Source organism: Nannospalax galili, unplaced genomic scaffold, assembly GCF_000622305.1.
Source record: "Nannospalax galili isolate Female #2095 unplaced genomic scaffold, S.galili_v1.0 scaffold32, whole genome shotgun sequence".
Taxonomy (NCBI): Eukaryota; Metazoa; Chordata; class Mammalia; order Rodentia; family Spalacidae; genus Nannospalax; species Nannospalax galili.
The window spans coordinates 111815-124639 of record NW_008335297.1 but is presented as its reverse complement, the minus strand read 5'-3'; the positions used below and the strand labels follow the sequence as shown (position 1 = coordinate 124639).

The 12825-nt window shown below is 50.3% G+C and overlaps 1 protein-coding gene across 3 annotated transcripts in view; it reads right to left on the bottom strand.

The window, feature by feature from the left end:
• The window catches only part of Abcc6 (ATP binding cassette subfamily C member 6), a 62902-nt gene that overhangs the window by 36272 nt on the left and 13805 nt on the right, over window positions 1-12825 (bottom strand). For all 3 annotated transcript variants that reach the window (XM_029561986.1, XM_029561988.1, XM_029561987.1), the window contains 6 exons: window positions 11708-11833; window positions 10603-10664; window positions 8786-8914; window positions 8102-8299; window positions 6745-6922; window positions 4090-4251 (listed from right to left, as the gene is read on the bottom strand). In XM_029561986.1, coding sequence (XP_029417846.1) covers window positions 4090-4251; window positions 6745-6922; window positions 8102-8299; window positions 8786-8914; window positions 10603-10664; window positions 11708-11833 — 855 coding nt within the window. The remainder of the gene's footprint in view (window positions 1-4089; window positions 4252-6744; window positions 6923-8101; window positions 8300-8785; window positions 8915-10602; window positions 10665-11707; window positions 11834-12825) is intronic.

The following is a 12825-nucleotide window of genomic DNA, read 5'->3' as shown; positions in this document are numbered from 1 at the left end:
CTCCACACCGTGCTTCTCTCACAGGCCTCCCTGGCTCACAGCGGGGCTGGAAAAGCCATACTAGGTGACAGTCACCTTGCAACAGAGAGACTCTCTCCTGAATTTCAGCTGCATGAACAGCTGTCGTGTTCATGAGCCTTCTTGTCACAGTGCTGCCCTGCCGCCGCCTCCTTTTCCAGAGAATTAATGATGATGCCATGTTGACCTATGCTGCTCTACGTTGCTCCTCAGTACACTGCACCCTATCCAGCCCACTGCTAGTGACCAGCCTGATGGACATGCTTCCTTGATATAACAAACAAGGGAGCCATGACAAACGAGTCTTCATTTATAAAGCAAAGAAGGGGAACTGTAGGAATGACTTTCATAATATGGACATAGTCTAGACTTAACACTTACCTCACCTTGCAACCAAAAAGTTACTGTTTATAATGCAAACAGGCTCACTGAACCATGTGCTTCCCTTGTGATTTGAGTATATGATTTTAATCCCCTCAGAACCCCTCCTTGCCCTCCACCCAAGATAATGAATGAATGTAGGTATGTTATGCATGCTTTACATATCAAAGCACTGAAAGCAGCAAGCTCTTATTACAAACAATGAGAGAAATCTGTTTGTAGCTCTGTGCGTGCATGTGTGCGTGCGTGCATGCGTGTGTGCGTGTGTGTGAGATATTCCAGGCCTAGGGAACAAAGGGCAAGATTATCTCCCTGATAAGATAAAGCTGCCTGAGGCTGACTTCTACTTCCCCATTCCATGCTGGAGATATTGTTTCAATAAAATACGAGCGAAACTTAGTTTGGGAGCGCAGTTCTGAGAGACAGCTGAAGGAGCGGCTGCTGGACAGTTTGGGTCCACTCTTGGCCTGATGAGTGCTAAGAGTTAGGCTGTTTCTTTACTAAGCATCACTGTATTGTATCTTAGAAACACCACAACATGGGAGGCACGCACAAGTGCTGTGATGTGCATGTGAGGGTCAGAGGACAACTTTGTGTTTCTGTTTTCTTCTTCTACCTTTATGTGGGTTCCAAGGATAAAATTCAAGCTGTAGCATCAGACAGCAAGCACCTTTGCCCCCTGAGTCACCTTGCCGGCCCTTTGTGTATGTTTTCTGTTGAGACAAAATCTCATGCAGTCCAGGCTGGCCTCAAATTCACTATGTAGCAGAGGCTGGCCTTAAACTCCTGATTCTTTGCCTCCACCTCCCAAATGCTGAGATTACAGGTGCCTCCTACCACACCCATATTCAGGGATCATTATTAACCTAGCCTCACTTGCATCTCTTCGGGAGGGGAAGGGGTGTCACCAGATTAGCAAAAAGCCATACAAATTTAAGTTTCTGATAGTGTTTAGTATAAGAATGCCCATGCAGTACTGGAGACATAACTGTACTAAGCAATTATTTGGTTTCTCTGAAATTAATGTTTAGTTGGACACCTGTTTTGGCTCCCCCGGCCCCGTTTGTAACTTTGAGACAGTTATGTCCGCCACCCCCACTTCTGCCCTTCCCTGCCCTGCTTTGGTCTTCTGTCAACCTATGAGAAGTGACAGCAGGGAGAGAATATTTTTTTTTTTCTGTTTTCTTGATGGTTTGATTTTCTTTTTTTTTTTTTTTTTTTTGGTTTTTTAAACACAGGGTCTCCCTGTAGTCCTGGCCTGGAACTCACCATGCAGAACAGGCTGGCCTTGAACTCACAGAGATCCACCTGCCTCTTCCTTTTGAGTACTGGGATTAAAGTCGTGTCCCCCCATGCCTGGCCAGAATAAATGATTCTTAAAATTTTTAAGTTACTGTGATTTTTCTGAGATTTCTTCCACCCCAACTCCAGTCTGCGGGCCTTGGTTTCTCCTCCTAGCCCATAGGGAACTCTTAATGTCAGGACTTGTTCAGGCCAGTTGGTTTCATTCATGTGACAGTTGCACCACCTAGTGGCACAATGGAGAACCGTCCTGCAGGCAATCAGCCTGGAAAAACCATCAAAGAAAAACCCACAAAGACAGGAAGGTAGATCATTTAACCAAGAAATCTCAGGGACCACTTATCCTATGTCAGACCAGGATGGCATGGTGACCTTCTGGTATCAGAGACTGTGCCAAGAGGCAGAGAAGCGTGCAGGGTATGTCACCTGCAGGTCCTGAGGCCTCCCCTCTCTATCAACCTCGGTTTGCTCAATGCTTGAATTTTTTTTATTTGTTTTTATTGAATTTTTATGTATTTTATATGGAATATCTCACACAATCTTAATCATCTTTTTACCCCGTCCCCACTGTCACCCTCCCTTAGTCGCTCCCCAGACTGGCACCCATATTCTCTGTCATCCATGTAAGGCTCACTTTGTCAAGTCAGTGTCCCCAGACGTTCTCCCAGTGCAAGTTTATCCTCTGAGGTCTAGTCAGCCTATCTGGAGTCCCTTGTTTTAGGAAGCTTAGTTCTTCCTCACCCAGCAGTAATCAGCTGCCAATTTTTTCAGCTAAGATTGGGGTCTGCTGTCCATTTCCCCAGTTCTATGCTGGGGAGTCTCTCTGCCTGAGTTTGCATGGGACTTGTGTATGCTGACACCATTGCCACAGAATTCTTAAAAGCATCCTTTCCTCTTTCCTCCCTGAACCCTGGATCCTGTGCAGAAACAATGGAGGATCACGCAGTGCAAGAAGTTTTAGAGTATCTGCTTTTGGTTCCTGATTGCTGGGCTACTGGTACACCTTCCCAGAAGCTGTGGGCTACACATAGAAGACAGTCTATCTGCTTTTTAGGTTAACTGGTGCCATGGGCACTTAATGCTCTTTGCACACTTGGCAGCAATTCCTGTCCCTGACACTGTGTTTCCTTTTTATTGGTGAGGATGCTTCAGTGTCACTTACAGTTAAAACAGTTGTCTCATGGTGAGCCCTGCCAAACCAACTGTGCTGAATAGCTTTAGTGTCGACTTGACACACCTGGGTTGAGGGCACCTCAGCTGGGAAACTGCCTCCATTGAACTGGCCCATGCCCACATCTGTGGGGCATCTTCTTGATTGTTGAGTGATGTGGGAGGGCCCAGCCCACTATGGGTGGTGCCACCCCTGGGCACGTGGGCCTGTGTTGTTTAAGAAAGCAGGCTGATGAGCTGGAGAGATGGCTCCATGGTTAAGAACACTCATTGCTCTTGCAGAGGACCCGGGTTCGATTCCCAGCACCCACATGGTGGCTACGAACCATCCTTAACTCCAGTTCCAGGGGAATCTGAAGCCCTCTTCTGACCTCCGTGGCATTGCATGACACAGGTGCACTCACATACATGCAGGAAATGCACTCATACACATAAATGTAATAAAATATTAAAAAAAGGAGGGAAGCAGGCTGAGCAGGGGCCCAGGGAGCAAGCCAGTAAGCAGTGTTCCTCCATGGCCTGTGCTCCAGCTCCTGCCTCCAGGTTCCTGCCCTGAGTTCCTACCTTGGGCTCCCTGATGAACTGTGATCTGGGAGATGTAAGCCAAAAAACCCCTTTCCTCCCCAAGTTAATAGTGGTCAGAGTGTTTTGTCATAGCAATGAAGAAACAAACTAGGACAGCAACCCACCCCAGAAGTGGGAATGGCAGTGCCCACACCAGAATGGCGTGGAGGAGCAAGCCTGCAGTCCCTCCCCACACCAAGAGCTCGAGGCAGGAGGATTAGAAGTTCAAGACCAGTCTCACTTAATGAGTCTGAGGCAGCCTTGTCTCAAAACACCCAAACCCCAAACCAAACCAAAGCAGATGATGAGCCCATCAACAGGAGTAGCAGCAGGTCACAAATAGGGAAACTGCATCCCCGAGAGGGCATCTGACTGAGGGCTAGCAAAGGCCACACTAAGACTCTTACATACATCAGCTTACAGTGTACAGGTGGAGACTGGGATGGAGGGAAAGAGGAGGAAGAACAAGAGGAGGAAGAAGAGAGGAGGAGGAACAGGAAGAGGAACAGGAAGAAGAAAAGCCAGAGGAAGAGGAAGAAAGAAGGACAGGAAGAAGAGAAGGAGGAACAGGAAGAAGCAGCAGAAGACAGGAGAGAGACTAGGAAGAGAAGCAAGAAGAGGACTGCGCTCAAACCCTCCTCCCCTGCCAGGCACCTGCCACAGGTAGACGAAGCAGATGAAGATCCAGAGGAAGAGCATCCACAGCGCATTGAGGTAGAGCAGGCTCTCCACCACCCGCTGCACGTCCACAGACACCAGATTGACCACGTCCCCTGCTGCACTGGTCTTTCTGGAGCCACTCGACAGAGCCAGGACCTGGGCAGATGTAAGCAAGGGAGGTGTGAGGAGGGAGAGATGCAAGGGGACACTGCAGGTAGCCCAGGCTGGCTCCTCACCCCAGCCTGTATATTCTCCCAAGTCAACCTCCCAGGGTGGGCATGAGGATCCAGGGGGAGAAGGAAACAGATTTGAAGTCTCCACAGCACAGGATCAGCCATTGTTAATGAAAATAAAATGCAAGACCTACGGTGATCCTGGGCTTGGTTGCCCTGTGCTAGGGATGTCCCAACCTGTGCTGAGAGAGCCTCCTCCTTCCCCATGCCAAGGGGGACAGTACTGTGCTACTCTCTCCCAGACACTCCCATCACTCCCAATAAATGAGGACTGAGGCACATCTCCCCTTGGGGATTGTTAAAGAGTGAAAAGTGATCCTAGAATCAGTAAGACACAAGTACTAACCCCAATGAAAGCAAGGCCCAGAGAAGTGGAAAAACTTGCCCAGGGTCAGAGGTCTTGTGCCTTGTAGACCTGACTGGAATCCAGGACCCCGTTGGGCATGGCACTGGCTAGACAGGGTGTTGGACTCTCTCCTGCTGTTATTTTGAATCTCTCTGGCACCAACTCTGGTAGCTTTCAACCTGTCTGACCCCAGGGTCACAGTGGAACCAGTCAGCATGTTGAATGCTGGCTCTTCCTGCCTCCTCTGCTGTGGTTGAGTAAGTGTGACCCAGCAAATCTTTGTTTGTTTGTTTGTTTTGATTGTTTTGTTTTGAAATAAGGTCTCCTTGTAACCCCAGCTGGCCTGAAACTATGAAGACCAGGTTGGCCTCGATCTCTAGAGATCCATCTGTCTTTACCTCTGCTGGGATTAAAGGTGTGTGCCACCATGCTGGGATGAACTCAGCAAATCTTTAAAAAGAGCTCACTAGGCTCCACCCATCATGACCCCGCCCACTGAGGCCACACTCCCAAGTAGCTACCCTTGCCTGTCTGCAGAGAACTCCAGTGACAGGCTTGCTGGTGCAGTAAGCTCAAGGTGTTTACAGTTCTTTTAAGTAACAGTGATGCCAAGTGTCAGGAAGGGGCTGTCCTGAGGGTCAGAGTGGGTGGCAGGGCAGTAGATCGCCTCTGGGGATCAAAGGTGGCCTCCCTGTGGTGGGCAGAGGGTAGACATCTTCCTCTTGGGCTCAAGGAAACACCCGAACTCATAGCATCAGAGGCCACCCCGGTGCCCTGCTGCACAGTGTACCATCCCCAGCTGCCTCTAGTAATAGTTAAGTCTCCCTTGACTCCTCAGCTCCCATGAAGTCTCAGGCTTGAGAATGAGATTCACAAAGGATGTAATGTCCTGGCAGGGATGAAGACATTCTACTGAGACACTTGCGTCCTCTTTGGACTATCAGACTACGGAGACAATGGTCCCTGAAACTGGAATTTCCCCAGGAATCTCATGCTGGGAGAAGGAAAGGGCTGGAGCCCGAGGTCAGCCAAAGAGAGAGCTTATCTTTGGAAAACAAGTTTCACATAGTCCTGACAACTTGTAGGACAGATTGGAGCCGAGACATGGTGTGTCAGTGAGGGGTGGAACAACATCTTGCCCAGGACTACCTAGCTATGCATACCGCCACCCTCCATTTAGACCTAAACCTCACGGCAGAATCCTGAAGATGGACTTGGGGTGGGTGTCCCTGGATCTCTGTTCCTCTTCCCAATGTGTCCATAAATCTCTGCTTCAGACTGTTACTTATCTGTTTAATTGGCCTGTGGAGGAGGGTTGTGAGCTTAGCTTGCTTGGGCTCCAGGGTTGGACCCTGATGACTCCATAACACTTTGGTGTCCCTGGCTAAGATGCTTCAAATCCCAGGAGTTAGTGTCTTTGCAGTAGACCAGACGGCCATCACCCAGGGTCCCCCATGGGGACAGAAGCCACTGCACAGAGAAGCCCCAATCTTGGGCCACCCGCTAGTATGTGGGGGGGGGGCACTGTTCAGACGGAGCCTGCATACAGCCCAGAGGCATGGAACCGTGGCTCCAGAGCCATCTATACCTGAGCAGCGTGGCCTTGCTACCCAGCTGACCCCATGACAAGGCCTGAATCCTGTAAGCCAGAGAGCCTCTTACCCTCCTGGGGGACAGTCCTTAGAGAAGGAGGATGAATGGAACGCAACTACCGACCCACCTTCCAGTCATGAAACTGAGGCACAGAATGGAGAAGTTGAACAATTTTGTCAGAGTCAGAAGGCTTGGGAATGGCTAAGCTAGGACTGGAATTCAGGGTCACTAAGGTATGACATGGACCAGACAGAGTGTGGGATCAGCCTGGCAGCAGTAAGTGCAAAGGACCTGGGGTGGGAGGGTACCTGATGTGTTTGAGGAAAAAAGGAAGGATAAGAAGAAAAGATAGTGTTGGAGATTGCAGGATGGATCACACAAAACACTACAGAAATAACCAAGGAGGTGAGAGTGCATGAGATTGTTGAGTGGGGACTGTGTCCTGAGCCATTGTTAGAACAACAAACCTGGGCTCACCTTTCTGTACACCAGGCCGGTGATGGCCGTTCGCAACCTCATCTGTAGGACCTTGATCCTGTACATGTGCTGTTGCTCAAACAGTGTCTGCAGGCAGGCCGACAGGAACATCAGAACGGCCAGCAGCCAGCCTGTCCATGCTGGGAGCTCAGGGTCATCCATGAACTCCAGAAATAGACTGGGGTGCGGAAGGACAGACAAGCCAGTGAGGCAAGGCACTCCTGTGCCACCATGGCCCAGACCAAGTAGGGTGCAGAGTCAGTTGGGGTGGTGACTGACTGTCTGCACAGTCACACTGTTTCCCTGCTGACCACACTCCTTTTCATTGTGACTGTCTCTCTTTTGAGATCTCACAGAGCCCAGGCTGACCTGGAACTCACTATATAGCCGAGGATGACACAGAATACCTAATCCTCCTGCCTTCACTTCTCGGGATTGAACCCAAGACTTGGTGCCTGCCAGACAAGCACCCCACCAGCTGAGTTACATCTGAGGCCCTGGCTTGGTTTTTGATGGAGACAGGATGTCATTATGCAGCCCAGGCTGACCCAAACTTGTGATCCTCCTGCCTCAGCCCCTTGAGTGCTCAGATTAAGGTATGTATCAAACATGATGGCTTTACTTTGTATTTTGAGACAGGGTCTCAATAAGTTGCCCAGGCTGGCCTGGAACTCACTTTGGAGTGCAGGCTGGCCCTCGAACTTGGGATCCTTCAGTCTTAGCCTCCCAAGTAGCTAGGATGACAGGCCTCTGTCACCAGACCTGGTGCCTCACTCCACCTCTTGAGTCTGAGCTAGCCACTGGCTTTGGCCATCTAGACATGGGAGTGTGTGGGAGGAGGACTGTGCTAGCATCAGGCTTTGCCTTGAGAGAAAATGTGGCTTCTTTGTCCTGTCTCCAGGAGCCCTGCCCAGTGGCATGTGGGAAAGCCTACATTAACCTCTTAGAGGATAGAAACCACAGGTAGGAGAGACAGCTGGTCCCTGGGAGACCAGCTCGGACAAACCAGTCTCTGGCCTCCCAGCTGCTGGCCACAGGCACACGAATGAGCTCGCCCGGTGGATTCCACCCCAAACTGCCCATCTACATTCTGACCCCTAAGTAAGTGCCTGTGACTTTAATCCACTCACTGTGGGGAGAATCTCTTAGCAGCTAATGCTAACCGATACAGTCAGGTGACATGTTCAGTCCTTTGCTGGGGGTCAGTCACCTCTCCACCTCCTCCCTCCCTCTACAGCCTCAGCCTCCCACACTCTGGGGTCCTGAGTACTGGATATACATACAGAAGTGGAAAGAGCTCAAGTCCCTGACCCTAGAAAGATGACCTTAAGGTGCCCTGGACTGAGCCAGGACCTACCTGAGGAGTTTGGGGACAGCAAACCTGAAGACATCACTGATGACGAGGCTGAGGGTCCCCAGCAGGAAGGTGGACTGGAATACCCTCCAGATAGCCCTGAGTAGTGGGCCCCGCTGGCTCCCCACTGGCTGCAGGAAAGCCTCAGTCTCAGGGGGATCCACATCGTTGTGTCCTTTGTCTTTAAATACCTTGGCGTGCCTGGTGGAGAAGGGGCATGGTCACAGGGCCTGCATTGTCCTCAAGGGCCACAGCTTATTTATTTAAAGACCTCGTCACTCTGTACTCCTGGCTGGCCTTGAACTCAGGGCACTGATAGGAGCCTGGGTATTGCATGATCCCTGATAGGGGCCCTGGGTACTGCACAGGCACTGCTAGGGGCCCTGCTACCATGATGTCTCCTTCTGGGGTATTTAAGGGTGTCTTCCCTGTCTCCCATTTAGAGTCTCTACTTGGGTGACCCAAAGCACTCTGGGAAGAAGTGCACCTTGAGCCTGCTCAGTGATCAGCTGATGCTTGTTAGAGCAGGAGGCAGTGGGGGGGCCTGTGCTGGGAAGCTGAAGCAGGAAGAGGGACTAGAGGCCAACTGCTGTACATGCTTTGCCAGGCTCCTGCTGACTCTCCAGCTCACCCTCACCCTTAGCTCCAACTGATCCTCACCCTGGGTCTAGCTCACCCTCAACTCACCCTGGGGCCCTGCAGTTCCTCCTCCACGCCCTTTCCAGCTGAGAAACGAGCTCTTCAGAAGTGTTTTCTCTCCCAAGCAACCAGAGGTCTTTTGGTGCCAACAGCTGCCTGTACCCCCTCCAGAGGAGCCTGTAAGAGAGGGGTCACCACAGCAGGCTCTTCCTGCCACCGCCCACCACAGGCTGCTCTGTGACTCCAAGGGAGCCGCCTCTGCTTGGTGCATGTTGGTGTGAGCCTTGGCCCAGTATTCTGGTGGGTTATTGGCCTATTTGACAGATGGAAGAAAGGAGAAGATGGCTCAAGTGAACACACTAAGTGACAGCTGACACACTAGGGAAACAGCCCCCGTTGGGTCTGATGTCCAGGGTTCAAAAGTTGCTTTACAGGGGCCGGGGAGATGGCTCAGCAGTTAAGAGCACTGACTGCTCTTCCAGAAGACCCAGGTTCAGTTCCCAATGCCCACACAGCAGCTAGCAATCATCAATAACTCCAGTTCCAAGGGATCCGATGCCCTCTTCTGACCTTTGTGGGCACTGCATGCACTTACACACATGCAGGTAAAATAACACATAAAATAAAAACAATAAATAAAATAATTTTTTTCAAAAGAAAATTGCTTTATAGATCTTTCGTTTTTTCAGCCACAGGCAGAAGATTTGGTTAAGTGTCTCAGTCTTGCCAAGTGCTCTTCTCAAACAGCAAACTTGGGCAAGCAAGAGGGCTGGTCTACAAATGGTTAATTGCTTGGGGGTCCTGGAGACTCTTTTTGGACCTCTTCTACAAGTCAAGTGATTTGACATTGGTAAAGTCAGGATGATGCTCCATTACCACCTAGAACAGGAAATACTGCTGATCATGTTTGGGAAGCCAGAGGCAAGACCACCCAGGAGAGCTGTTTGGGAAACGTCTATGCTCTGTCTGTAGCCTTCCCATGCAGCCATGGCTCTGTGTTCTCTATATGCTTACAGCCACAAGTGTCCTGTCCTATGCTAAGTGCCCCCCCATTACCTCATTATTCCCACAACCCCCAAGACCAACATCATCTCATCTCATAGATGTAAGGCTGAAGCACAGAGAAGTTAAGTGGCTTCCTCAAGGTCACACAGTCAGGGAGTAGCTACACCAGGATTTAAATGGTTCTCCTGCCATCAGGCTGGGCCCTGGGGGACGGGCACTAGAAAAATAGCTGATTTCTCTTCCAGCCTGGCATCTTCAGGGGCAGCAGATAGAGAACTTTTTTGGTTTGGTTTGGTTTGGTTTTTTTTGGTCTTTTTGAGACAGCGTTTCCCTGTAGGCCCAGCTGTCCTGGAGCTCACTATGTAGACCAGGCTCGCCTTGAACTCACAGAGATCTGCCTGCCTCTGCCTCCCAAGTGCTGGGATTAAAGGCGTGCACCACCACACCAGGCTGAGAACTGGTCTTTTTATCTCATGACTGGTACTTAGCATGCAGTAGGTGCTTCCTAAATACTGGAGGAGTGATGGAAGCTGAGTGATAGATAGATTCAATTTCATTCACCAGCTGTGCGCAAACACTGGGCACATTCTATTTAAAGAAGGTAGAGTTGTCCTCATTTTACAGAGGACAAAACTGAGGCTTTGATGTTGGTAACATCTGGCAGTGCCAGAATTCAAGGTCATACCTTACTCCAGTGAGTAAACTGGAATGGATTGGAGGGGGTACACTGAAGGGAAGCTCCGAGACCAGGTGGGGAAGGCCTGGAGGAAACTTTGTGGATGGGGGACAAGCCTTGCTACAAGCAAGGGAGAGCAGCAATGTGGATCAGGGGCACCACCCCAGCCCTGCACCATACTCACCCCGAAGCCCACCAGAACATGACCCTGGAAGGAAAGGAGGACTCAGCCTCTGGACATAGGTTCTGGAAAAGACAAAAGGCCCAAGGAGAGTGAATGTGACACCACCAGCCTCCCAGCACCCAGGAAGTTAAGGCAGGAGGCCAGAGTTCAAGTCTACCCTGCGCTACCTAGCAAGATCCTGTCTCAAAAAAATAAAAAGGACAGTAAAGGGGCTGGCCTTGGTCACATAGCCCACAAAGGTCAGGAGGACAGGGTGAACTGACTGTGACCTTAATACCAAAAGTGTCAGGAAGTACCATGTTCCTTGCCAGAGAGAGCAGTCAAGGCAAAAAGGGCTAGAGGGCTAACAGAATTCACAAGTCAGACCAAGAGGTGTTCAGAAGAATAGCTATTCTATTACTGAGATCAAGATGTTCTCAAAGCAGCTTGATATGGTGGCTCACTCCTGAAACCCAAGCTCCTAGAGGTAGGAGGATTGCTGTGAGTGTTCAAGGATAGCCTGGGCAACATAGTTCAAGGATAGCCTGGCTACCCTGGGCTTCATTGTGAGAGCCTGTCTCAAAAAACCTTTTTTAAAATCTCAAAATAAGGACTATGTGTTACAGTCTTCATCTGAAATGTCCATCAGAGCATGAGATTATGGGTCCTGGTGACAGAGGGGGGCTGTGGGGGTGCTTTGAGGGCTGTAGCCCATCCCCGCTTCCAGTCTCCTCTCTGCTTTCTACTCTAGTGTGAGGATTTACGCTATACATTCCTGATACCCCAACTGAGCTGCTTTCACTGCCATGATGGACAGAAACCCTCTATAACCGTGAGCCAAAATAAACCCTTCCTCCCTTTAGCTGATCTGTCAGGTGGTAAATAATGCATCATGTGTATGAGAGACAACACTGACCCTCAGCAAATGTGAGAGGGACAAACGGCCTGTGACTAGGCAACCTCCCTGCCTTCCCAGTGCTGAGATTACAGGTAGTGCCACCACATCCTGCTAAGTGAACAACAGCAAAACAAAGCTTGTGTTCTAGCCTGAGTCACAAGGGGATGCTGACAGGAGAAGGGCAGAGATAAAGTGGGCTTTGAGTGCAGGACATGGTGACAGGCTTACCAGTGGCTGGGAGTCTTCAGAGAAGAAGGGGGGCCGATCTACCAGGCAGGACAGTGCCAACTCTGCCAACACCAGGGACAAACACAAGTAGGTGGCCACGTGCTGGAGGGGCTCGTGTTGGAAGCTCTGCAGGGGATGGAAAGGCCCCACTGAGCCCGTGTGGCACTCAGACAGTGTAGAGAACTCCAGAGGCTGAGCTGAGGCCCGAGGGGGGAGAAGGGGTAAGATGATGATGACAATGAGGATGATGAGGACAACAACAACTGGAGCTGTCTCCAGAGAGAAGCCTGACCTTTCTGATCATTCTGATTTACAAAAATGACTTCTATATGCCAGCCGTGTGTGAGTCCTGAATCAGAGAAGATTGGTCACCGCCATGGGACACTGGGCTCTTTCTCCTTCCCAAGCACCCACCTTCCATTCTGGCTACAGACCTCTGATTGACGTAGAAGGGAGCTGCTTATATTGAGCATCTGCTCTGCCCTGAGCACATGCTCATCCTCTCCACACTCTCTCCACACCCTCTGGCCTGACACAGCTGGTTTATGCTGTTGTTGTTATTTATGTATATGTGTGCAGACCTGCAAGAGTTTACAGGCACTACATGTGCACAGAAGCACATGGAGGCCAGAAGAGGGCTTGAGATCTCCTGGAACTGGAGTTACAGGTCGTTGTCAGCTGCTATGTGGGTGCTGGGAACTGAACCTGGACAAGCCTGTGAGCTCCATTTACATATCACACGGGCAAAGAAAAGCACATGCACGTGCCCACATACATACATATACACACATCACACACACACACATTACATACATACAGATCTACACATTGGTCAGCCAGTGCTCTTAACCTCTGAGTCATCTCTCCAGCCCCTGGTTTTTGTTTTTGAAATTGGAACTCACACTGTAGGTTTGGCTGGCCTTGAACTCATGACCCTCTTGTGTGCTGGAATTTCAGGTATGTATACCATATCCAGCTAGAGTTCCAGGGTTGCTGTGTATGTTGCAGATAGTAGTGAGCTGTAGCCCGACTCCACCATGGCCACCTCCCCCATACTGCCATTTAACACTGGAGAGAGAGGAGGGAGTAGGGAAAGGGGAGGGAGGGAGGGGTAGTGG